The 27432-nt window shown below is 42.4% G+C and overlaps 2 protein-coding genes across 2 annotated transcripts; one reads left to right on the top strand and one right to left on the bottom strand.

The window, feature by feature from the left end:
• Positions 1 to 1619: 1619 nt before the first annotated feature.
• On the top strand, positions 1620 to 8399 carry LOC118236325 (myozenin-3). Its single transcript, XM_035434595.1, has 6 exons — positions 1620 to 1795; positions 3257 to 3345; positions 4650 to 4813; positions 5317 to 5518; positions 5733 to 5907; positions 7755 to 8399. Exons 2-6 carry the CDS (start codon positions 3267 to 3269, stop codon positions 7903 to 7905), a joined length of 771 nt encoding a protein of 256 aa, XP_035290486.1. The 5' UTR covers positions 1620 to 1795; positions 3257 to 3266; the 3' UTR covers positions 7906 to 8399.
• Positions 8400 to 9697: 1298 nt separating this feature from the next.
• LOC118236324 (pre-mRNA-splicing factor RBM22) lies at positions 9698 to 21150 on the bottom strand. The gene is made up of 11 exons (XM_035434594.1): positions 21019 to 21150; positions 19193 to 19246; positions 18846 to 18875; positions 18189 to 18321; positions 17420 to 17520; positions 16271 to 16443; positions 13410 to 13610; positions 12472 to 12636; positions 11556 to 11644; positions 11295 to 11426; positions 9698 to 10749 (listed from the first exon to the last, which is right to left on the bottom strand). Exons 1-11 carry the CDS (start codon positions 21070 to 21072, stop codon positions 10601 to 10603), a joined length of 1281 nt encoding a protein of 426 aa, XP_035290485.1. The 5' UTR covers positions 21073 to 21150; the 3' UTR covers positions 9698 to 10600.
• Between the last annotated feature and the right edge of the window lie 6282 nt (positions 21151 to 27432).

Below are 27432 nucleotides of genomic sequence, written 5' to 3'. Positions count from 1 at the left end.
ACATTTTATACTATCTACAAATGCATTTCGATAAGTCATAATTACAATGAGACCAGTCCGAATGATAAATCAAGATATCTGCAGTAAGAATCTGATTGGTAAGAAGGATAATTCCAGATATTTGCGAATACATTTTGACTAGTCAAAATCATCTATAATCTATAATGACATCACAGATATCATCATTCACACATACCAAATTATAATTGAAGATATTTGTAATTCTGTTTTGACTGGTCAAAATGATGTCTTGAGAAAATTGAAAGAAAATGCCGGCAAATGGAAATCAAGGAATTTGCAATGAACAAGAGCTCTGTTCGATTCACACTTGCTCAAGAAATCGACTGAGAAATACACATTTATTATCTCCCAATACACATGTGGACCTAAACAATAGTCTGGACGATCTTAGAGCATCAGTAGAATGACCTTCTTGCAATGAGGAGCAATCAACAAGAAAATCTCAACATGACATGAAAATTACATATTGTATATGTATTTGATACACTCTCAGAAATAAAGGTACACAAGGGTACAAATTCTGTACAAGTACAAAACTGTACTTCTAAAGGTACTAGTGACAAGTGATGATCTAGGTACTGAATGGTATATTTTTTTCTGGTAAAGGTACAGTTCTGTACCTTCAAGGGGTACTGCCACAGTGACAAGCGATTGTACCTTTCTCGGTACTGAATGGTACCTTTTTTTCTGAGAGTGTATCAGATCCTACTTGTCAAAGACATTTTGATCTTATTTAGGTTTTCCTGATAAAATAAAATGAATGGAATAGAGTATCAATACCACATCCAACTAGAGTCAACGACACATCCTCTGAGAAAATCAGTATTATATTCCTGAGTATTAGTATTACAGTCAGAGTATTGGTATAATGTTACATCCACCCAGAGTGTTGCCATGACACATATGACACAGTATTTTTTTTACACGCACTCAAATTATAGGTATCACATGCACTAAATATCTAAGGTTTCACTCATACCTTCTCAGAGTACAGAGAATGGAATAATATGACATATGACTGTGATTGGGCAATCCAGGCTTGAAGGAAAACAAAGAAAGGAATATATATGTTTGACTTTATATGAATGAATATATATGGTTGACTTGATTTTAAGGAATATATATATAGTTGACTTGAAATACAGGAATAAATATATGTTTAATTTGATATCAGTGAATATATATGATTGATTTGATATAAAGGAATATATACATATGTCTGACTTGATCTTAATAAGTATATATGGTTGACTTGATACAAAGGAATATATATGTTTGACTTCATATCAATGAATATATGTTTGTCCTGACAGTAATGAATATATATGGTTGATTTGATATCAAGGAATACATATGTTTGACTTGACAGAAATGAATAATTATGGTTGACTTGATATAAAGGAATATAAATGTTTGGCTTGGTATAAAGGCATTTATACAGTTGACTCTGGGCTTTATACACAGAGAGACCGTCATGTCCTTCCAGGCGATACGAGCACAGATCCTTCAGTCGTAGTTTTACTGCCAGAGCAGGAGAGGGAGAGGGTGTAAATTCCAGTCCATTACCCCAAGGCAGAGCAGACCCCGGGCTTGACTAAAATAAGCAGCTGACCTAACCTGGAGGAGCCTGATCTCTTATCCTGCTCTGTTGATCTCAGACACCCAAGTTAGAGACCTCCTTGAGAGGAGTACAGGGGCAGACAGGACCCTTCACCCAAACAGGACGGGACACCGTTTGATCTGACCCAGGACCCTCAAAATTGACCCTCCCAGAGTAAGTCTGAAAACTCCTGTTTCTTTTTTTTAACTTATGTTAAATGTTGTAGTCATTTTTGGCTGTTTTATTTTATTTAAGGCACAAGTGTTTTGTCCCTTCTTCATATAGCTCACGCCCACCCTAGGTATCAGAATTAAACAGACTGGCTGGGATCACCCCCTTGCTACTTTCGCATGCAGATACGTGTACAGTTTCACTATAAAGAGGATTTGGTGTTATAGAGCAGACATAGAGGAAACTCGTACAGCTGGAACTCCCGTGTGATAATGAACTTTTCACACAGAGCTGTGTAGGTCACATATCACTCAGACCACAATATCATGAGCACAGAGCAAAAACTCTGGAATAAAAGGGACACAGCATCAGGCCTAGATATATACATATAGGCCTATATATACATATATATATAGGGAATATATATGATATATAAATATATATATATATATATATATATATATATATATATATTTGATTGTTAAAACATATATATTTGAATTAGAAAATCTATTCTGGGATGCTTGTATGAAAAGCACTTATTATATAAGATTATTATATTGAAGTGTGTAGCATTGGTCAAAGCTTTAGCAAGTACATAGGACAGTAAAATTATGATTACGCTCATTAGTACTAACCTTGGGGCTGCTGGGTGGCTCATAGCGGTTAAGGCTGTAGGCTGTGGCGGATGGATGCCAGAGTCGACTATAGCTGGTAGCCCCACAGGGTGATGGACAATTGCCAGTTGCATTGTCCAAGCTACGGGAGGGTTCAGATGGTTAGGTGTCCGCATTTCCGTGCTCTCTGGTGACCCCCACTGGTCAATCAGCATGCCAAAGCTACTGCATACGAAATGTCTTCCTCCAAATCAGTGTGAGCTTGGCTGTGGGCTTCAGAGTGTAACGAAGCAGGCTGGTGACACCACATGTCTTCACTGTGCCGTCAATTTGACAGTCCAAATTAGGAAGGGAAATCAACATGATCCCTTTGGACACCAAATAAAAAAATAATAATAATAACCTGAGCATATCAATGTACTCCTCATGGCATAAAAGCAACATTAGCTTTTATCATAGTAATATTCTCATAATTCCTAACACTAAGAGCAACATTACACCATTGCAGATTTCACACAAAGCGTTTGCTTTGGTATTCTATAGTTTTTGAGGCTTTTTTTCTTTCTGGATTCAGCTCATCATTTGAGCCTCTGATAAATAATTTAGTAACAATTAACGTCTTAGCTGTGCCTGTGCGCTTATAAGTGAGTACCATTTTAGAATCACAGAGGCTAATATTGTTTCTCAGTATTTACTCTCATCATAAACCCTCAACCTTTAATGTAGTCTAATATTTTTTTCTACTTGCATAACCCTTGCATAGCACTGAACATGTACACACAGAATGGGTACAAGGCAAGTGTTGCGTGCATAGTCAGTGATTTTTCTTTAATAAACTCCCAAACAGGTGACAGAAGATGATTCATCTAACATATCGTGACCGGGCCAAGAACAGACAACTGCAGGCCGTGGAAATGAACGGAGACCTTCAGGAAGGTACGACTATTTTGTATTCACCTCAACAGGTGTACTAGACCTGTTTTTACTTGTGAAACTCTAAAAATGAACTCACTCATCCCATGTGCACCTATCCTTGAAAGCTGAACCTCAGCTGCCTCCATTTTATGTGTTTATCTGTACTGCTAATCAGTTCAATCAGTTCAGCTTTGGTTTTATGACATTGTGCTGGATTTGACACCCTTTTAGAATTGTCACAGGATAAACACAGGAATGTGCCTGAAATAAAACATGTAAAGGCATCCTTCCATATTTGTTTTACTATGTTTCACACATTATATAAAAATTTATTTCTTTATCAGTAAAATAATAAATCACTACCTATCAACTAATTGTGTTTACATTCATTACTAATTTACTGTTGTAATCAGTCTAAAAAAACACTTATTGTTGAAATTATATTAATATTATGTTTTAGAAATGGCATTGGGATCATGGCATTAGGATTGGGGGATACTGTGTAATACCATGACGGCAAACTAGAACATCTCATAGCTTATACAGTTTGGTGATTTGTTGGAGGGAGTGTAAGCGCTATATGTATATATTTTTTATTTATTTTATTATTATTTTCTTTTTGTTTACTGCTTGTCAAAGGGTCAGTCATTAAAAGCAACATTTGGGGCAGAGTTTTTCTGTTGACTGCCTGCCCCTTTCTCTGAATTTTTTGTGTGTTCCTGGAGTGGCCGTGGGAGTATGTCGCTGCCTACACCAAACAAAAAACACTTACAATCAGTCTATATATAAACCATCTGCTGAAGACTATTAAGCTGAACCACATATCGAAATCTGATTTCAGATGGGTGTGTGGGCAAAACTAATTTTAAAATGTGACTAGCAGGGCTAACAGAACAAGGAAGTGAACCCTTAAAACATGACTGCTCGCCAGAAACACCTTCTTCCTAACCAACCCTAATGCTGCTGTAGGTTATTGTGACTGAGCCAAGGTTTGGACTCTCATTCTGAGAGGGCTGTATTAGCTGCATGGGTGATTAGATATAGTCAAGTAATTAAGTTATTGGATTCGTTTCCTATTCTCATTGAAATATTAAATATTGAAATATAATGAAATATTAATTAAGAGTCTTGTTGCCAAAGTGTTGTGAGTATTTACTGGTGTGTATGGGTTTGTGTGCATGTGTGTGTGTGTGTGTGTGTGCGTGGGTGTGTCCGTGCGTGTGTGTGTTTGTTTGTTTGTGCATGTGTGTGTGTGTGTGTGGGTGTGTGCGTGTGCATGCGCATATGTGTGTGTGTGTATGTGTGCGTGTGTCTGTCTGTCTCAGTGCATCTGGACCTGGGCCGGAAGATCAGCGTGCCAAAAGATGTGATGATGGAGGAACTGGAGCTGAAGGCTAACAGGGCTTCGCTCATGTATCACGAGAGACAGAAGAGAGCGAACAGGTTCACCCTGGAGAACGCGGGCAGCTCGTCGAAACCTGGGGGCCATGTCAGTCACTCACCCACTTTCTTTTCATCAGATCTTATCCTCACTTTCATTCCACATGAATCTCTGTCAAAGTAGTCTCTGTCATTTGAGCTTCCTGAACCATTTAACAAGACCAGTGCAACACATCGAGCTGCTTCCCTAGCTAACACAAAACGTTCTCACAATATCGCCGCCATCGTAGTGCCAATGCTATAACATTGACAGAACATTCCAGTGGCCTCGTGAGAACATTCTGTGTTGACTCAACCAGACGACCACGTAATGACCAGAAATAAGAACCTGGTGGGTTTCTTTTTTTATTTTTAAGATTTACTAGTTTCTTATCCTTTGGGTTTAGGCTTGGAATTGGAATAATCTGCATGCAACATTAATGTTGACACACTTCTCTCATGGCCTGGTCTCTCTCAAAATGGTGGTTTTAGAAGAAAACCAGGACTGTTCAAATTAAAAGAAAAAAAAATATATACAAATGAATAATCCAATTTTTAAAATTGCCTACCCAGACAGGACAGGCAGGAGAGACAGCCCAGGGCCAATCACACACAGACGGGATGCAGGACGGGAAGCACAACTTCCAAGCGGATAACTTCCAATCAGATAACTTCCAAATGAAGAACTTCTCCGGACCGGGTGGGAAGACTGGCATGCTGGCATCCCTGCAACAAAGCATGGCCAAGAAAGGGAGCCCCGATGTCCTGGCTCCAGGTAACCATGGAGACGGCAGCCGCGTGCCAGCGCATGCTAACAAAGGGACGACAAAGGGATCAGGTTAACAATGATCGGGTTGTTGTACTGATTCTAACAACAAATAAAGCAAGGACTCAATTTTGCCATTTTAATGCACACTGTTTTTCCTTTAGTGGACATGGTTGTAAATCATCTACATGACCTTTGACCTGGAAGATTTCCTTCCTCTCAGGCTACTCAGGGCCTCTGAAGGAGGTCCCCCATGAGAGGTTCAACGTCACCGTGATCCCAAAGTCCTACCACTGCCCGTGGCAGAAGAGCTGGAGTGACCGCGAGAACATTGTGACGACCGTGAACATCCAACTCCCTGAAGCTCCCCGCAAAGTCACCTACAAGTGCTTCAACAGGTCAGTCCCTTTAGCTGTCATTTGCTAGCTTACCAATAACTCTAGCTAATACGGCAGGTAACATAAATGATTGGTCTTGCTAAAATGAGTTAGCAGAAGCAGAAGCTGGAAAGAAATTCAGAATCAAATAATACATCTTTTCCTTTGCCCTGAACTGCAATATAAAGTTCTGAACCAGTCAGGCTTCCATGAAAACAACAGGTAATATGAGCCAAGTGGATTGATACTTGGGTGCCACATACCTCCTTTGATCTGTAAATCTGTCATAGATTATACCCTCATTACACAGGTGGGGATGGGGGGGGGGGCTATACAAGTCCTTTCCTTGTATAACCCCAACTTTAAAGTCCTCAGGCAGAACATGCAGCAGTTAGCTTTCAGTGTTATTCTGGGACCCCCAACACCCCCCTCCATCTCCCCCATGGGACCTGAAATAGGCTATGGGGAGTTCCAATCCTTACAGTGTACGGTGACATTACACACCCAAGGAGCGGTAATCAGTCTAATTTAAAAGAAATGAGCACTCAATAAAAAAATGGCCACTCCACGTCCCAGACTGCTGGATCGCTGGGTCGAGTTTCCCCCTTGCCCTTCTTGTGAAACCCAGCCGGTTCTGGCGTGCCACAGGGCCTTGGGACCATCTGCTCCCTGGGTGGGGAAAGAAGACACCCTCAAGCCTGGCACGCCTCTTTTCCAATTCAGACAGGCAGGGCTGACGTTCGATTCTCCCCCACAAAGAGCCCACCACAGCATATCGGTGGATTTATTACTGTAACCCCAAGCTTCATGCCCAGGTCCACACTATAGATACAAGCTATTCTTTCACTATTCAATAGTCAGAACATTCTGTAGCAGGTCAAACGTTTCGTTTAATAAACGAGGAGTTCAGCTTGAATGGTCCGCTGTATTTTTTCTGCTCTTCTGACGTGCACACGTCATAAAGTTGGGAATTTTGGCTCAGCTTCCGTCCCATTCGGCCACCGCGCCTGCGATCTTCTGCAGGCATATGTTCAGTTCAGTCCTGTTTCCATTTTAAAACGTTCACGTAATACGCCCCTGCCTGCCAGATATGAGAAAAACATTTTGTCAGACGCTCCACCGATGTAATATTGGAAGAGCATAAACTATGTACGAATGGGACAGTACTGGTAAAACTCTTACGATCAGGCAATTTCAGGGATATTTTTGGTTTCTGCGTAATAATATTAATATTAATGATAATAATAATCAGTACAGCATATGCACTGACCTGTAATCTTATAACATTGGGCTTCACTCAGCTAAATGGCATCTCTATACCACAGCTTGTGTTCTGTTTACTTGTAGTCAGATCCAATCCATCCATTCTAATGGGGTACTGATAGCAAACTTCAGGCATAAATTGACATCATATATAGCAGTGTCTTAGGTCGTTGTTAACATAATCATGTTTGTACTGAGAAGGTACATTTTAGAATTTGTACTTTTTCCAGCCAGACACATTATGTGTTAAAGTCAATCACGTGACGTGTCACTTGCTAATCTATGTGAGGCAGACTTGTCAGTTCTTGAGCTGGATGCAAACTTTTATTGCAAAAAAATGAAAAAAGACAGGATTTTTACGACTGGTAAATATCGTAGTTTTTCAAATCACTTTGAATAAGAGAATAATTTTAAGTAATGGATAGGAGGTCTATAAATGAAATATTATAGATAGGCAGGTTGAGACAAGTAAATCAGATTCATTTATATTTACAAAGCCTGGTAATGGCAGTAAATATACCATCTGAAACCAGTCTGCAGTTTCTAGGCAATGGCAATTCAATCATTTGTTTAGTTGAACTGGGCTACCTTCCATTTTTTCCCAGAGCCCCGACACCTTTTGGAGGGAACATGAGAACGCCCGGGTTCCAGCTCATGGAGGTCCACGAAGAGTCGAACCCGGCCTGGAATCGCATGTGCCACCGCCCTGACTTCAACCGCGCCCCCCAAGGGTGGGGCGAATCCCCTGAGTTGTGATAGGGAAGCGGTCCCCAAAAAGACTGAACGAAGAACGCACCCCCTGCTTTCCTTTTTCCGTTCACGATGCAAATCGCCAGCTGTGTTCCAAAGCGCATACTTGCATACTACCCAGAATTCTTAGAACCATGGACGCTTCAGGCTGACATATCAGGTAATGTTTAAAAAATTTGTACGTGAGTGCAAATGTACAATGTCCCCAGATTATTTCTTGTGAATTTTGGAGGATGGAAACCCACAGCATGCATTGCAGTGTAAAGTCCCCAGAAGTCCCTGCTAAAAGGTTATACAAATTCAGGAAAAGGAGAGCAGTAACAAATAATTGATTGTACAGAAGTTATTACGCAAGTATTTTCCTGACACCTAAATACTAAGCAAAAAAAAAGAGAAAAAAAGTTGAGTTTTTAATCAACAAGAATATTGAAGGTTGATTTTGAAATACATTAGAGAGTTTAATAAACATGTCTGAGTTTAATATACATACCTGACCTACACAGTTTACTGTTAATAGCAGCATGACATGTAAAATGCCTTCCAAATATAACCAAATTTGTTTATACTGCACTCGCATACTTGCACATGTACTCATCAGTATATTTGAGAGTACCGACTGTACTTTCATGTGCAAAAGTGCTTAGTTTGCAAGTATTTGTTCGGAACACAGCACAGCTCATGAGAGTAACCATGTTGGTAGCCAGTGGAAAAATTATTTATGAATGCACTCAAAGATAAAAATAAAAAAAAACTAAAAAAAACAATAGACTGAATCCCTACAGATTGCTTCACTCATCGCAAGGGAAACATAAAGCCAAAGAATGATACAGCAGTAATGTTTAGTTGATTTAAAAGGCCTTATTCAAGTTGATATGCATAGAACACAGACGTACATCAGAAGACCACCAGCATCCACAAAACTAACGATCCACTATTCTGCAACTGCGCTCTGATACTCCAAATAAGGAATAATCCAATTATCATTAACCATAATTACATTACAAAACACTTCCTTTTATTCTAAAAAGGTCATTAAAACACCATTTCAATAATTAAATTCAAATAAAAGCCAAAACGTATATTTACATGCTGTGCACGTCACAGTGCCATGGGCGGTAATCAAGTATGTAGATTTAAATATAGGACTCCCACTTTAGTTATACAGGAAGGTCAAAAGGTACAAGTGTGCTGCTAATTTGATCCTACTCACCCCACCCCTAAGTAACATCTTAGTTCACCCACATTAAATGGAGACTGCATTATACATGTAGTTGAAATCACCATGATTAAAAATTGTATTTTTTTTAATTGATCTTAAAGTTCATCAGGTTTCAGCCATTAACAGTACAGCCTGGCATGTGGTGAAGTCCCCACAGGGTCTAGTGTATAGACAAAATGTATACTGCTACCTGGCTTCAATTTAATGGCATATTTATTGAGTTTAAAATAATAATAATGAAAAATTCAAAAAAATTTAAGCAAGGGGAAGGTGGGGAGTAAATAAGGAAAAACATTAATGACTTAATGGGGATTTTAAAAATAAATTAAAAAATACTTAAAATGTGCCCAAAATACAATGAAGGGCTAACCTTCTGGTGCAGTCCATAGGCTGGTCAACTCTCAGCCCACCTATGAAGTCACATTATGGCTTCCGGGTCCATTTGATACTGATATTTCTTTGATGCAACATCATGCGAGGTTCTCCTACCGAAGGGAATCAACCTTAACACTAATCAACAAAAAAAAAACATCTGCCGATTTGGCCAAATGAGACCAACCCCAAAAAAAGACAACAAAATAAAAGATGGTAAGGATGTTTAATAAGGACAACATATAAAATTCTTGATTTTATAAAAAAAAGAAAAAAAGGGTACAATTTGTCAAAATGGATAAAAGAAAAACAGATCATACAAGTGTGTTAGCTCCTAAGACTGCTTTCCCTCATTAAGAAATAAAACATGATCTTTACAGTTTCGCTGAATGTGTACACTACACTGTAAAGCCGTTTCCTCCCACTGCAGAGTCCAAACGCTGAAGCTGCACACACACACAAGTGGCAAATACAACTTAGGTCTGGAAGGTTCCAGGTTTGGAACTACAGCCACACAATGCAGACAGTTCACTCGGCAGGCTAAAGACCAACGGTCCCCAGGTACGGGAAGAACTGCATTCCGATTCAAGCTCTTGGGTGTGATGTCACCTTCCGTGGTCGAAGTTCACATTCTCATCAACACCTCTCAACAGAGCTAAAACATTGTATGGATACTCATTATCCTCCAGAAAATTTGAAGAATAACATCTCAGTTGTACAGCTCCATACATGTGTGCGTGTGTGTGAGTGTGTGAGTGTCGGGTGTGTGTGCGTGAAATATATTAATGAGCCCTTTCTGTGGAGCAAAGAACTCTACCACGTACTGTCTTCAGAGACTATTTCCTGATATGAGTGAGCCTTCATATCAATAACAGTTAATGGTGTGCATGGCAGTTTGGGTATCTTTCCTGCCTGAAAGACAAAAACAATTTCTCAAGTTTTTTGAAAAGGACAATTATTTGGGGGCAAAAAAATCATTTCAGCTAATTTTACAACAATGCTTCACTCAGTCTCGTTCCACTTTTTTTATTACGGTATACAAAAAAAGAAAAAGGGATAAAATGTAAATCGGCAGTCTGAACGCGGGAAGCGCACGGCGCGCCTGCCAGATTAGGACCCGCCGTGCCGGCTGGCGTGGGCGCCCATGCGCTGAGGATCCTGGGAAGGGTAGTGGATGTGGCCCGGAGGTCTCATGGCCATGGGAGGGGGCGGAGCGGTTCCCATGGGACCCATGGAATGGAACATGGGATGTCCGAAACCTGCATAACAGAACGCAAATGGACAATTTTAATTGGCTCAAACTAGTGACTGGTGGAGAGACCTGCTTGTTAATTGGTTCATGAGACCTCACTCATCCCTGAAGAACTGTTCTGGTGCTGAAAGTCTACCTACAGTATATCACACTTGAAAATGACAGGTGATTTTCTGCCCAAAACTGAGCTTCTGCTCATTTGTGTATGATCAAAACAGAAACCCTGACGTAGTAAGCACTGCCATCTTTTAGTCTGACTATGACTGCAGAATGTTTTTTTTGGACTAATCCATTTTGCATTTCACCTTCTAAGCTCAGGGTGAAACCACAGACTGCACAGACCTACCAGAGACTGTGATCCATGTTCTTAAAATTTAACATAATCTCCAGTGAAATGGAAACATAACAATTTGACTAAGGGTCATGATTATTCTGCACTCTAATACAGCACCACAAACTCCTGTTAGCAACCAGAGCCTACTGTTCTCAGGTAGCAGAGATGATGATGATGAGAGACCCAGTATAGGAGAATCTAGGGCGTGGTGTATTTACCTGGTGGTGGAGGTGGGGCTACCCCAGGTGGAGGGGGCAGGCCGATATTCATGATTGCAGGGGAGGTGCTGGGACCCAGGTTGAAGTAGTTGGCCGGGGCTTCCTCTTCTGATACGGGGGGCGGCGGCAGAGCTGGGGGGAGGGGCAGGGGGAGGCACAATTAAGAGGTGAGATACAGGCCACATGGAGCGAATCCATAACTTGCACACACTCTTGCGCGCGCACACACAGATGCACGCACGCGCACGCACACACACATACCTCCTGGCAGGCCAGGCACAGGGTCCAGTTTGAGTCCCGTGTCGGTGACCCCGTCTCTGTCTCTCTCCTTACCCCGCGCAGCCTGAGATCTGTGGGAACAGAGGTTGTAGTCAGACTGTCAATCAACATACAGCCCCCTCCCAGTCCGACTGTTAATCAATATACAGCCCTGCCCACTCACTGTCAATCAACATGCATCCCCACCCATTCACTGTCAATTAACATACAGCCCCGCCCAGTCAGACTATAAGATAAGATATACTTTTTTACTGAGCCCCGTGGGGTAATTTGTCCTCTGCATTTGACCCACCCTAGTTACTTAGGAGCAGTGGGCAGCCACAGTGCAGCACCCAGGGACCAACTCCAGTTCTGAGGCCAGTGCCTTGGTCAAGGGCAACTGCAGGAGCGCACCTAACATGCATGTCTTTGAGAGTGGGAGGTAACCGGAGTACCCGGAGTAAACCCACACGAACACGGGGAGAACATGCAAACTCCACGGAGAGAGGATCCAGTCAGACCCGGATTCGAACCCGGAACCTCCTTCTTGCGAGGCAACAGTGCTAACCACTATGCCACCGTGCCTGCCCACTGTCAATCAACATACAGCCCCTCCCTGTCAGACTGTCAATCAACGTGCAGCCCCTCCCAGTTGGACTGTCAGTCAACAAACAGCCCTTCTGCACACCCCAGTCAGTATAGTACACTCTACACCCTTTTACACAAACAAAAAATCCTGCAGGCTGCAAATCATGCAGTCTTCTACACAAACAGGAAATATAGCATTACACAGGGATGCAGAGACGGGACGCACAGACGGACAGACAGGACATATGGATTAGACACACACGGACGGGATGCACGCACGCACAGACAGACGGAACACACGGACGGGACACGGGCACGAGGAGCCGCTCACCTCCCCCACTTGACGGTGAGCCTGCGGCCGCTGATGATGAGCTTGTTGAAGGACTTCTCTGCGGCGAGCTCAGCGGCCTGGCGCGTGGCGAACTGGATGAAGGCGCACTGCTGCCGCTGCACGATGGTGGTGGTGCGGATCTCCCCAAACTGGTAAAAGTGGTTCCTGTAGGGGGGGGAAACGGGTCGAGTCAGCACACCGCAGTCATGTGTCACTAATTTTAGCGCCGACCATCTATGATGAACATCAAATAGGTACATCACAAACTGTTGTATTTTCTTGTATATAATAATTTATCATTATATCTCCTTTCTATTATTTAATAATTGGAAGCAATAGCCAGCTTACTATAAAAAACCTTAACTACACATCCACCTTATATTGTAGATGCAAGGTACCATGTAAAAAGCCTGTAAAACGAATGGCAGTTTGAGTCATTCCAGGTCTTATGAATAGCAGCCAGTAGCTGCAGAGTGAGAAGCTGATTGGTGGATTTCCCTCAGTTCAATCATGTGCTACGTACCCTCCTGGTTCAAATCACAAAGTGCTGGGACCGCATCGAGACCTCCAACACATTTATACATAGATTAATTACAAACCCAGATTTTAGTATTTTTCTGCCAGTTCTGCATTCCCAGTCATAACCATAGGCTTGTCCACAGAAACATATGTAGTGTTAGTTCAACTCCTACAGAGTACATACGAGTCCAATACAGACCGTATATACTCCGTGAGAGTTTATTTAACACTGAATATTTCACTGTGTCTCACTGCTCTTCAACTCCACAAGTAAACCAGAGCCTGGTGTGGAATGAGAGAAGAACAACTACAGACACAATCAGGGTTTGATACCCAACCAGGGGCTGCACTCACACACTGTGAATGCCCCCAAATTCACAGGACGACCACTCCCCCCCCCCCCTTTCCCCTCTCCTCACCTGAGGTCGGACTCGGTGATGCTGTCCCCCAGCCCGCCCACGTACAGCGTGGTGATGGACTTGTCCTCGGGGGGGTCCAGGCGGGGCATGGTGGAGGCCCTCTTCAGCAGCTTGTCGGCGACCGGGTCGTTTATGCCGTAGTACCGGTCCTTGATGTTCTGGTCGGCCAGCGGGTCGTCCGGATCAGTGGGCTTCTCGTGCCTGTGAAGGTCAGACACAAGGACACGGTGACATACTGACTGCTAGTACCCTGAACTCTACCACTACATTTACTTATTTAGCCAGTGCTCTCATACAGAGTGAATTACTTGACCATGAAAGGCATGATACATTTGTGCATTTCATAAAAGCATTAATGTGTAAAAATAGCAAAGCAGAAGTTAAACATATAGTCACACAAACTACTTCAGGGAGGGGGGAACTAAATATCTAACAAACACTACAACCAGTTTCAGTGATATCATGTGAGGAGGTATCATAGGGAGGTACCCAGCGCTGGATGACGACCTTCTTGGCTACGGTCATCACAATAGGAATGTTGTGAAAAAGGTACAACAGCCCCATCTGGTGTGCTTTCAATGGTACTGCAAGTCAACCAGGAAGCATTAATAATGGGAAGCTGAATGAGGATTTATTGCATATCCTTGATGTGCATTTTTCACGTTTGACATTTTGCGGTTTCCCACTGGCTGTTTTTCACGTTTGACATTTTGCGGTTTCCCACTGGCTGTTTTTCAAGTTTGACATTTTGTTTTACTAGTTGAACAAAGCCTTTTTGATACCAAGGATTTGCACAGTCATTCATTTTGAGCCACTAATTGCACCTGTATTGTACTTGTTATATCAGAATTCTTACCAGTTAAATAGTAAATCATGGTTTGTGTAAACTAGTCCACTTAGTACAACTAGTTTACTAATGGATGTGGTGACCTAAATAGTTAACACATTGGCTTTACTAGCAAACTAGAGAAAAGAAGTGTATGTAACTAGTGAACTAGTAATGTGAGTATATATGCAAATGCAGACTAACACAACACACTGTTGCTACTTCACTGGTGAACTTGTGCTGCTTTAATTGCAACATCCCAAACTTAAGGCCACGAGTGGGCTGAAAGCTGACTAGTTCTCTGACCCTGGTGCCACTAGTCGGCACTGTTGTGCACCTGGGAAGGTTTCTGCTGTAACAAGTACAATTAAAGTGCAGCTGGCGGCTCAAAATTTATGACTAGCAAAATGCAAATCTTCGATAGCAAAGATGCATCGTTCAAGTAGTACAACAAAATGTCGAACACGCCATGAAAGACGGGAAACTAGAGGAAAACCGCAAATTGGACATCGAGGACACGCAATAACTCCTCACTGGGCCTGCCATAATTAATCGTCAGGAGAACACAATGCAAGGCTGGAGCACATCCAGCAAAAGCTGCCAGATTCAATTAGGCTACAACTGAGAGGCTCTTTGATTTATATGCTCTCCAACTGCGATTAACGGGACACAAACATTATTCAACAGGAAACAATGTCCTGCCAGACTGGAACACTCATTCTTATGAGTGGCAAGATGCACACCTTTTGAAAAAAAAAGTGCCTGAAGACCGTTTTTAAAAATAAACATCATTAATTCAAGCCCAAATTAAGCAGGGTACGGGAGCGACTAAGGGATTTATGTTTGTCACTGACGTACTGGGACAAATGAATGGAATTTATTTTGCGAAGATGCATAAAGGCCTCAGAAAAAGTACAGAACTGAAACAGAAATGTAAAAGTGAACTGGAGAGTGGTGTGTGTGTGTGTGGTGGGGTGGAGCAGACTGTGTGTTGTGGAAAGTTGTAGAAAATTCCACGGGATGACCAAATAAATTGAATAAGGATTGGTGAGGTCATGAGTCAAAAATATGTCATTAGAATGTTCTTAACTGAACATTCTAATGCTGATTTAACAATCACTACTGGAAACTGCAAGCAATGGAGTTCTAGAACACGGACTGAAAAAAACAAAAAACCTCTTCAGATGGTTAAGGCAGGAATGTCAAATTAAATTTCTAAACGGGCTGGTTTGTATGCTTGCCACCCACCCAATCACTCCCCATCAAAAGTAGCTCTTGATTTCTTCATTGACCCAAATATCTTTGCTTAGCATCATCTGATAACATTACATGCTGTATTTGTACCAACATATTTCACTGCAAAAAGATCTGGGGAAATGAATCGGCACACTTTTTTTCCACAGCTAATTAATGAAGCCCCGGGTAATTAGTCTTATGAATATGAGCATTTGCATCAAGCCTTTGGGGAATCTCGTCTGACGTCCCTGAACTAATGACAATGTGAGTACGTTTGTCAAGCCTACACATGCTGTATCTATGAATGGGAGGACAGAAGCCTGGCATAGTGCATCAAATCACTAAGACAAAACACACCCTTACAAAATGCATATAGCTTTGTAATTACGCAAGTATAACAGAACTACTGTAATGTCAAAGGGTTTCTGATGCACCTGTTAAGAAGTAAAGTTTGTACGTTGTGTGCGTGCATGGCCAAATAATTATTTTAAGCAGTCGTCCAAATTTGTCCTCCATTGGAAAAGTCAACCAATACCCTAGAACAGTCAATAGTACTTTTTTTTTTGCGCACTGTGTAAATGGCAAGTTGATTATAGTTTCAGGCTTTTTGGTTTGCAAATTTTTTCTTGAGGCCACGTAAATTGTTTCTTGGGTACGTAAGCAAAAATCATCAACATAACATCATGATACACAATCTCGTAGCTCCCTAATTAGGCTAGCAGGCGTTTCTTGTGTGCAGTGAGGAACACGACCCTGGCTATTGCATTGTGGGCCGGGTACGCCGTGGCAGCTGGCTCACCTGTAGGGGCACTCCTCGCCCCTCTTGCACTCGCCCTTTACCCAGAAGGAGCAGATGTGGGGGCGGTTCCTCTTGTAGTAGGGCGTGGTCCGCGCCAGCTTCAGCAGCATGTCGCTGGAGCCCGGGACCTTGCCCAGGAGCCCCACCTGCCGCGTCCCGTCCGAGCTCTGGAGCTGAGGCGGGGGCGGAGACGGAGCGTGTGTCAGTCATCTGGCCCCACCCCCGCACAGAGGTTAGCCCAGCCCACAGCCCCTGCTTCAGGTTTATAATGCTATCAGAAAAAAGCCTGCATCTTCTGTGGCAGAGGTTCCCAATCCTGTTCCTGGAGAGCTACCATCCTGTAGATATTTCACTCCAACCTTAACAAAATTAATTTGGCACACCCCATTCAACAGATCTCACTGAGATCTCACTGAGCTGCTAAGCACTGCAGTCAGGTGTGCCAAATTAGGGTTGAAAAGAAAACCTACAGGACTGTAGATCTCCAGCAACAAGGCTGGGAACCACTGTGCTAAGGGTTTCTGTTGACATCTTATGCTCATATTATACTGATCGTGACTGTCAGTCAAAATGAACTACCAAACCACACTGCCCAGAACTATAATTTACCTTCCTATATTTCGACAATTAACATTTCTGAAAGGGAAACACCAGCAGATTTCAAGCCAACAAGTAACCCTGCCAATAACCAATGACATAAACCATGTTAATCTTCAGTACTGCTACCTTGGCACCAGCCAAAGGGGAAGGATTACTTTCTTAAAAGGCACAAACCAATTTGAAGATTTGCATACCCATAGAGAAAGAGACTACTCCATCACCACCCCTAATACAAAACAATACCTACTAATGCGGTGGTCAAACACCCCCTGCCCCCCCCCCCTTCCCTCCCAGGGGGGGGTGTAGCATGGTGGGAACGTGTTGGACAAACTGGACATGTATTTTTAGCAGACTGCACCCAGCTGTCCTTACTGGTGACAGCTGCTGTGTAAACTCTCACATGAGCTCTCTGAAAAATGGGGGGGGATTGACACCCACGCGAAAGCCTGGCGCGAAATAACCGTTTAATGAGCGCTAGCAAAGCCGCGCTGAGGCGGTGACGAGGAGCATCCCGCTAAAGTGGGGGTTAAGACCCTCCGAAAATACTACCTCCCGCTCCATGTTCTGGGTGTAGTACTCCTTGTTCACGTCCGATTTGGGCATGTCGTCTTTGATTGACAGCCCTGTGTCGCGGACTTGAATCGGCAGGCCTGAGGGGGGAGGGGAAAAAACACATCACTGCATACTTTAAAATCATCACATCATAAAGTACACGTGAAAACACAACTCACAAACATGCTAGTTGGCTTTGACTGCTCGTTCTTGACGGACGGTTCTCGATGAAATTTTCCATCAACTGGACCTACGGATGCTTGAACGTTTAGCCTCGGAGCTCAAACTAATGCACGGACGTCACAACTATGAGGCATCAGCGAGTCGAGCCGCTTTCCATCGCTGAAGCTCCTGCTAAACGCGGCCGGAGAATCAACCCTCTATCAAAGTCACAGAGGTCTCATTCTCCAGCCGCGCTTGCTAGAATTACCGCCAACCAAACCAGCACAGCGTTTTTATACACGACTCAGAGTATGCTGGGATGCCAAGAGCTTAATTAAGTCAGTAACCAAATCTGTGTGGGAGCTCCTGTTTCCAATGTACGTTGCGTGGCCATTTACACAAAAGTTTCCATATTATTTGCCACTACCTGAATACACAAAACATTGTGTACACATATCACTGTTAAAGCTATAAATGGAAAAGAAAGAAACATTGGAAATAGGTTTAGTGATGAGAGCAGTGCCCCCTATATCAGGTAAACAGGTGCCCAGAGGTACCATATGCAATGAAGAGAAAGGGAAGGAAGAGAGAGAGGGAGACCCACCATACTCCAGATCCAGCAGACACGTCTGGCAAACGTTCTTCATCTTGCTGCAGGTCTGGCATACCTCAGTCTTCTTAAAGCGCATCCGCACGCCCGGGCACCAGCGAAACACCGTGAAGGGCCGCGCGCAGATCTGCAACAGACCGCGACAGCTACGTTACACCTCTGGAGTACCTTCAACAAACAGGAAAGCAGCCATACAGCCCAAACAAATGGGGATAACAGCCACACAGCCCAAACAAATGGGGATAACAGCCACACAGCCCAAACAAATGGGGATAACAGCCACACAGCCAAAACAATCAGGGAAACGGCCACACAGCCAAAACAAATGGGGATAACAGCCACACAGCCCAAACAAATGGGGATAACAGCCACACAGCCAAAACAATCAGGGAAACAGCCACACAGCCCAAACAAACAGGGAAATGGCCACACAGCCCAAACAAACAGGGGAAACGGCCACACAGCCCAAACAGAGAAACAGCCACACAGCCCAAACAAACATGGAAACAGCCACATGGCCCAAACAAAGAGGGAAACAGCCACACGGCCCAAACAAAAAGGGAAACAGCCACACAGCCCAAACAAACATGGAAACAGCCACACGGCCCAATCATAAAATAAAATCATGTTCCAGTTCGGAAATTTCCTTACCTTGCATTCCTTGCCATACTTCTCTTTGGTCTAGAATAAACACAAACAAACAAAAGGCTTGTTAATGAGTGGTAATCACAGCATCTATAAAGTACTCCAAAGAACAGCTGTTAATCATTCCAGGTCATTTGGTTCTCTGTGGCAAGACCAATTCTATCAATTTTCTCATTCAAGTTATCGTCATCACTGAGTTACAATCAGCATCTCACATTCAGACTTGAGTCAGTTATTTATTTATTTTTCTTCCTACAGTGTGACCAACTCCAGTTTGTTTTACTACTTTAAATAAATATGGATCTCACTGTGGGAGGGGCTTAAGGGTTGTTGATTGGGAGTTGCCCACTTACCATGCGGATGTAGGGGTTCTCCCCCAGACAGGTCTGACAAAGGATGGGGAAGTCCTGCAGAGGGAGAGATGATGGCCGAGTTTGAGGATTCATTTCTATTCATTTAATACCAGGGTACTACAAAGCATCTCAGGCTGAATATCTGAAAGCTTATGCAGTCTTGCATTTAGGCACCTATACTCATCTACAGTCAAAACCAGCCCACTCGTCTTTAGATCAATTTTACTTCTGTAGGTATGCATTTACCTGGATTGCTGCACAATTATTTCTGACACAATTTTTGCAATTATGTTCTCTTAATAGTGACGTTAAAACCCAGTTTATGATCCAGGGTCAGTTTCTACAGACATTAACTAGTGGCGATGTTGCCTAGTTAGCACTGTAGCCAGTAATCACTGATCAAGCCACTGATCAATTCTGTTTTACTCCATCTGCCCTTTCTGCGGAGAGTTAAAACTTTTACTTTAAGTGTTAAGTAATGCAGTAAATACAATGAAATGTGTGCATTGCTTTGGCCTGTTATGCTGTAATAAACTTCGGAAAAGAGCAGAAAGAGCAGGGGTCTTTAGCTCAGTCCGAGAACGACGACGTGATGCGATATAAAAACATCCATGGGCATGGCAGCGCATCCCATACCAAACGCCAGGCAACGCTGGACGCCATAGAGAAGCTGCAAGAGGCCCAAGGTTTTAGGTCCGGTAACCTTGACACCAAACATATGTCTGGCATCCACAGAATCACCTGTCAGAACTGCGTCAGCAATTCTATTCCGTGGCATTGACATTGGAACTAAACAATTTTTTTGTGTCTTGCGTGTAATGTAAAACAGGCTGGAGATTCCTCGTTTGTTATTTTTGCACTTCAACTACGTTGATGGAACGTTACCAACACAGCTATCGGTAACATGGCGTTCTCACTTAGGATAATCCATAGCTAGTATTGGCTAACTAATTAAAACTAAATTATATCATACGTTATAATATATATTCTGAATTCCTAATCTTTTCCATGACGTTACACATGCAATAAGTCCCCTGTTTATGAGTCCAATGATTTAAATGCATTAAGATTATGCATTAACAGTTAGCTCAGCTAATAATATACTACCATGGTAACTAAGACACAAAGTTAGTAAATTTAGCAACCGTTAAATTTTAGATCGAGCGTATTTACATTTAGTTTGTCTCAATTCACAAATAATTACCTTGCTATGGATTCGCACATAACTCGCTAACGTAGATAGGCTACTTAGCTAGACTTATCTGATGTTAAAACGCAAGGGATGAGCCATCAACGGAACTTCGTTTCGCTCATTTACTCGATGTGCCACCGCTGCTCAACCTTCATTGATGGAACAGTGAATATAGTTAGACTAACCAGACCCAGACCATTGTTTTTCGGCGAGTCTAACTGGCTAACGTTATTTAACGTTATCATACGTAGCAAAAAAGCTACGGGTGGCTACCTAGCTATACCGGGTAGCTAGCTCTGCTATCAGACTAATATCATAACGTCGCCCATGAAAGAGAATGGCTACATAGCTAAATATGATGTGATACAAACCAATTCATGAGTAAGTTAGTTAACTAGCCATCTAACGTATGAGTTGACATTCAAACGTTTATGTGGCTAATGTTTTCTTTCTGTGTAAGCTCGGAAGCATGCACAGCGTAACGTTAGCTACATTCCCCGTCTCATTACCTCTGCTAGCCAACTAGGTATCAAGTTCCCACGATAATAGTTAATAATTCATATCTATTAACTAATAAGTTCATAGTCAGCTTATGCCGTTTATTCGAAACAAATAAAATTATTTTCAAACATACCGCGTCTTCCCAGTTCTGCCTGTTGTACGTGTTAGCTCCTAAAGACGTCGCCATTTTCTTCAATTAAGTCCTCCCAAAATGCACCTCTTCCGCGAAGATCTGCTTGATTCCCAGAATGCAACACAAAGAAATGTAGAGGACCGCCCACCAACGGTGTTCAGTGATGACAATCTGCTTAGGGAATTATTCGTTTAATTACCTCATTTACTCATTTGATTTTTTTTTTTCACAAAAACAAACAAAAGGACAATCGCCAGTTTATGAGCAGTGCTTTCGAAAATCGCAAACCTCTTTCCAGCAGAGAGGAACATCCTGGAATGGATGTGTGTATTGTTTTAGAGTTAAATCAATATAGATGTGAATTATAGGTATTTGCAAACAAATGTCCATTTGAGGAGTTAGTTTGAAATTGAAATATTTATTATTCTGTGTTTAGCTTAATATGTAGCCTCCTCCTGTTCAGTTTCTGAAAGGCCTATACATTCAACTGATGAACTCATGTTTCTCCATTGCAGGAATTATGAAAAGACAGCACACAGGCAGAATTAGAGCAGAGGCCATTTGGTATTTGCTCTCTATCATGCATATCTTGTACATTCTCTAGAAATCTTTTAAAGTAAAGCCAGCCCGTGTGTGTGTGTGTGTGCGCGCATGCATGAGTCCGTGTGTGTGGAGGGGGATGGTGGAGGTTGGGCAGCCCAGTGCTTTGATGCCATTGAAATTCAACTACTAAAGTAGTGCCTTTTGAGAAAGTGGTTGAAAATGATCGCAGCTCTTTCATTAGACTATTCAATAGGGCTCTTCCCATCCCAAATAAGCCAATCAACCTGTTTCCATTAAATGTTTTTGAGAGAGAGAGCTTCCTATCAGCCAACACCTGAGGTCCCCACAGGACTGCTTTTTATACCACATCAAAACCTAAATTTGATTGTGAAACAAACTTAAGGATTAGTACTGGGCAAGCCTAATACTTGGCAAGAAGGTGCAGTATGTGTGTGTGTTCATGCATACATCTGTGTGTGTGTGTGTGCATGTGTGCCTGCGTGTGTGTGTGTGTACTCCAGTAGGGTGAGGGAATTAAACAACACATTACTGCTGGATTTCTTTCCTTTATGTGGATCAGGCCTTGATCAGTTTGTCTGTGATTAGCTGTGCTGATTACAATTACACCCCCCTCCAGGCCAAACATCCCTGGGCAGTGTTAGAAACAGATGAGATTGAGATTCCATACGTCTGTTTGTCACCTTGCAGAAGATGGCGCCCTGGAAGAGGAGAAAAAGTACAGCAACATGGACCAGCAGTAATTCAATTCAGACAGAATTGCTAAAGCTCTGATGTGAGCTCGATCCTGTGCCTTCGATTTGTCATACGATGTGAGCCTTTCTCTCCCAGTCCTTCATCCACCTGCTTGCCTTTCACCCTGGACCTTACTCAATGCCTATTTTAACCCTTTAAAGTGGAAGTTCACAAATATGTGATAAAAATGTTCTTAACTGAACATTCTAATGCTGATGTAACAATCACATCTGGGAATCAAAAGCAATGGAGTTCTAGAACACCAACTTGGAATTTGGAAGAAAAAAAAAAACATTCCAAAAAATCCTGCTATTCAAAGGTTTAAATGATGGAATGACAGAGTATGTGGGTTATGGACTGGCTTCTTTCTCTTCAGGTTTATGGCACGGGAATCTGGGAACTCAGGAAGGGGATGATGGATGAGGTGGAGATGTGGGATTTAGATCACCCGCACTCCCAGCATCCCCAGAGGGAATAATAATGCAGTCTAAACATTCCGAAGGCAGACTAAATATAATCTTGACATGGCGATGCCGGCAAGCCAATCAATCACAAGGCATGTGATCAAACATGAAGGCATCGCATGGCATGTCCACACAAGTATGTTAATGAGCCGGTGCTTCAGAAAGTTAGGAATATTTTAGTCTGCCGTTGCTCAGCTGCTTGTGAAAAGTGAGGATGATTTATCTTTGCCGTATTGTTTGTTTCGAGCGATCTTGCGGCAGCATGACTATAGTGATATATGGTGTTCGGAGTTTCCCTTGTAGGTACAGCACTCTTGTGTCCTCCCTCACTAGAATGCTGGAACGATCTTATCTTTTGTGCTCGTAAGGTTACAGTCAGTTAGAATGCACATAATGAATCAATAAATGGATTGATCACCTTTTGCTAAATCCAGCTATCTAAACAATGGAACTGTAACAAAGTGCACCGTGGAAATTGACACATGAAACAGGAAATGGAATGGATGTAAGGTGCTGCCAGGTGCTCCGTCCTGCTAAGATGTCTCGTCCGGAGATGAATGTGTCCCATGGCTCGATATCCAAATCTACGCCATGTGGCGTCTCGTAAGCACTCATTGCATCGCCCAGTTTGTGGGTTTCTCCTCCTCCTCATTATGTTTCAGCCTATCAGGTGCCTGTCCTGCACCTGCGACAGCTGCACGTGGAGCATGTTCCTCCAACCAAATGATTGCATGGCTCAGCCAGTGGCTGCACAGTGAAAAGGACCAACAGCTGCTGGCAGTGCCCTCTTTAGAGATTAGTGTATGCGTGTCCACTCTCTCCCAAACTGACTGAGAATATTTTTTTAGTAGGGATGAGATGGGTCTACTAATACAATATGATATTCCAAATTTGCTTGAGCAAAACAAAGGGGAGTCCATTAATGTAATTACAATTCAAGAGATAATGTTCCTAATAAGGAAATCCGTTTGAGATATGCTACCTCTTAAGCAAAGAGATATCCTGGTGCAACACTTTCAAGGTTATGTAACACTCGCTAATGCTGTCTTTCAGCATTAATCAGTAATTCTACCATCTGTCAGCCTCGTTAATGCTCCTCCCCCAAGGTTATGTGATGATGACAGACAGCTCCGTGTTTTTTCTTTTGGAAGAATGGAGGTAGCCTGACAGGATATGACAGGAATTCATTTTGAATAAATATACAACCATCATCTGCTCTTATTTCATTTGAAATATGGGTAGGCTTGCACTGCTTGCATAAGTACACTTAGTAGTGAATTTACAAAGAAATTATATGGATTCACCAAAGGGAAAATATGCTGGTGTTTTTGGTTTTCTTAGCTTGGACATGTGCTTTCGACTGTCAGGATCCAAATGAAAGGCATAGTTCTGCATTCCTGTTCCAGCGCATACAAAACTCCATCTCATTATTCTTTTGATTCATATTGTACATATTCATTAATTCATTCAACATTTATTTCATCTCGAGAAACACTGAGGAACGATCCTCATTTACAATGCTGTCGAGTTACAGATATTAAGGCAGTGGAACAAATATTAGAACAGTGTGATGAAATAGAATTTAAAAAAACCTTTCCTGTAAAATATTATCCATTACCACATATTACCCATCGGCAAATTTATCTTTCATTATTCATTAATGTAATAGAAAACTACAGTTTCATTTTTCTTCCATTTTGTCTGGATACATTCATTGTCTAAACAGACCTGGACTCATTTCATTCCCTCTGCGAAGGGGTTCCAGAAATGAGTGGAAGGATCAGCTTCTGTTCTTCAGATATTTGTGATTTTCAGACACTGTGGATCACGGATCTCCTAAATCCTTGCCAGGCTGAAAAGAGGTTTTATCTGATCCCAGTTTCCCTGTACAGGCACTGTTAGCTCGCTGTTAGGTGTGACTGAGCGGTTAGCTGAACACTCATCTCAGTTTGATATCATCTGACAGCTAGGTGCTGTTAGTTCTTTGCAGAAGAAATCTGAGATAGGCATGCTTGTCAAAGAGCATAGTGGCAGTTGGTGAGCTGAAAATTGGTGGGGCTGGAAACTTCCTCTGAAACTGATTATTGGTCTCGACCTGTTCTCAGTCATTTTCCTAGATTATCAATACGACGATTAATTGACAAAATACTCAAAACCATCAGATATAGCCAGCTCACCTCAATTAGGCCATTTTGCGAGTAATTGCGCACATTTTATCAACGTTGTCCGTGGATACATGTAGACCTCTTCCTTTTCCGTGCTCACACTCAGAGAATATTCATGGTAAAGATGCACAGATTTTAAACATCCTGAAGCACAGGTTTTGTTATTGCTGGTTTTGCTGAAAGCTAACGCAGTAGTTAACAGAGTGGTGTATCTTTTTCATTTAATAACACAAAGTGAAGAAGCTGTGCGTTACTTGTCAATTGATTTGTCAGATCGTTGGCACACTTCAATCAAGAAAAATTAATGGAAGCTGGTTGAGACCAATGATCATTTTAAAGGAAAGCTTGCAGCCCCACCAATTTTCAGCTCACCAACAGCATTGTATGAGCAACTCATCGTCTTTCTCATCATTTTTCAGGCCTCAAATTATTGGGACCTACAGTATAAGCACTCAACTAATTAAGAACTGTTTAAGAACATGTAAATAAGAGAATAGGTCATCATGTCCCCCTGATCACCAGTGACCCCTACTGGTCAATCAGGCACCCACAGTTAGCTGGCTCAAGCTGCACATGACTTGTGTTCTCTGAATCATGCCTGTCCAAGCTCAGCTTTTGGACTGTGTTGTGAAGCGAAGCAGCACTGATAGCACGTGTTCTAATGGAACATATGCTCCTGGATTTGTAGCAAAGATTGCAGCAATGAGCACATCTGGAAATTATTCTTTTTTGTTAACATTGCCGTGGAATATATTTACCATTGTAATTTCCAAACTGTCCGTAGATTTACAATATACTGCAGCATTTTCCATTCCTGTAAAAGGATATCTTTGAAGGACATATTATTATTTGTGCTTTTGTTTATTATCATGTGGAAACAAACAAGAGTACAAATATTTTTCATAAACAAAACTGAACAGTCGCACACATCTTCCACCACCATCTCTCCATCCATTTTCCTTTGCCACCCACTCCTCAATGTCTTCTATTTTTAAATGAATATTTCTAATAGGTATTCCATATATATACATATCCTTTCAGAGCAAGGAGACACAGAGAGAGATGCAGCCTGAATCAAACTTAGGCCCAAATAAAATTGTTGGGATGATGAGGGCCAGCCCATGCCAGGTAATATGTAGTATTTTAAAAATTAAATTTCCAGACCAATGGCCCGCTTTGGATTGGAATGGGCCAGCCCATTGGAACTCATACCGAACAACCCAATGGCCAATCCGGGCCTGAAAAGCAGACAGTGTGGCGCCTGGACCAGGGTCGGGTAAAATCTGCAAACATAACCTCTGTGTGGATGACCACGCCCACATGTCCCTTCCAATCACTTCTAAGTCCACCAGTGGCCACATTCTCCTTTGCAGTTCTCAAACTTTCAAACTGAAAGTTTGCCTTGTGAAATAATATCAAAACCCACCCACTCATCATGCGCATTATTTCCTTTTCCAGGCAATTTGATATAATTTAATCCTTTTTTCTTTCCATCTTGATTACTTGTACGGCTGTATATCTACTTAAATAATTCAGGTTGAGTACCTTGAGAGTACAATGTGCACTGAACCTCAAGTCAGAACCTTTTGGTTTACAAGACTTGCTCCTATGCTGCTCCCCCCACCCCGCCACCCCTCCACCCCTCCTCCCCTTCTCAGCTGCTCCTGTTTCACCTCTTCCTCTGCCCAACTGAATGGTCAAGGCTAAAAAGACAGGTGGCATGACAGAAAAAAAATTCTACGAAGGTACTGGTACAAGTGTCACTTTCGCGGCACCTTACAATGGTGAAGGCTGCGTCCACTTTACACAGTTCAATGCTTCCAGAACCTTCTGGCTGAAAACAGTAGGACTTGTTCCTCAAGGGCAAACAGAAGCCTGTCAAAACCAGCACTCCCCGGCCAAGGGCTCTAACCACAGTGTTACATCCGATATCGACTTGCCTCATTAAATGTGGTGCTGCATTACCACGGCCTCTTCTTCCTCCACAACGCGAGAGGTCTCTGAAGCACAGCTTGCAATCTTTACAACAAAGAAAACTATGAAGCCGTTGAGGAACACCCCCCCTTTCTATTTTGGAAGGGGGGGGGGGGGGAGTTTTCTTACATTGAAGAAGGAGTTATCCCAACACTGTGGGGGCCAGGGGGTGAGTTTTCTTACATTGAAGAAGGAGTTATCCCAACACTGCCTCATAGCTGCATTTTGTGAATCTACGTCATGTGACCACAGGAGGTAACAAGGCCTGGGCACTGTGCAAGGTTGCCAGACAGAGGAATTTAAAACAAAATGGAAGGGATTTTAGAAGATGCGTGGAGCACATTTCAGTGCCACACGAATGCATGCAATTACTAGACTTTGGCAACCCCGGTCCTGAGAATCTGCTGTCTTAAAAGGACACTATTGTCACATGATGCAGGTCTGCCTTCAGTTCACTGTCTTAATCAAATCAGTGACATTTGGAGTCACATGAGTGCGGTCAGGCACATTCATTT

This window comes from Anguilla anguilla, chromosome 9 (assembly GCF_013347855.1).
Source record: "Anguilla anguilla isolate fAngAng1 chromosome 9, fAngAng1.pri, whole genome shotgun sequence".
NCBI classification, from domain to species: Eukaryota; Metazoa; Chordata; class Actinopteri; order Anguilliformes; family Anguillidae; genus Anguilla; species Anguilla anguilla.
Note: the sequence above shows the minus strand (reverse complement) of the source record. Positions and strands in the feature narration are given on the sequence as shown.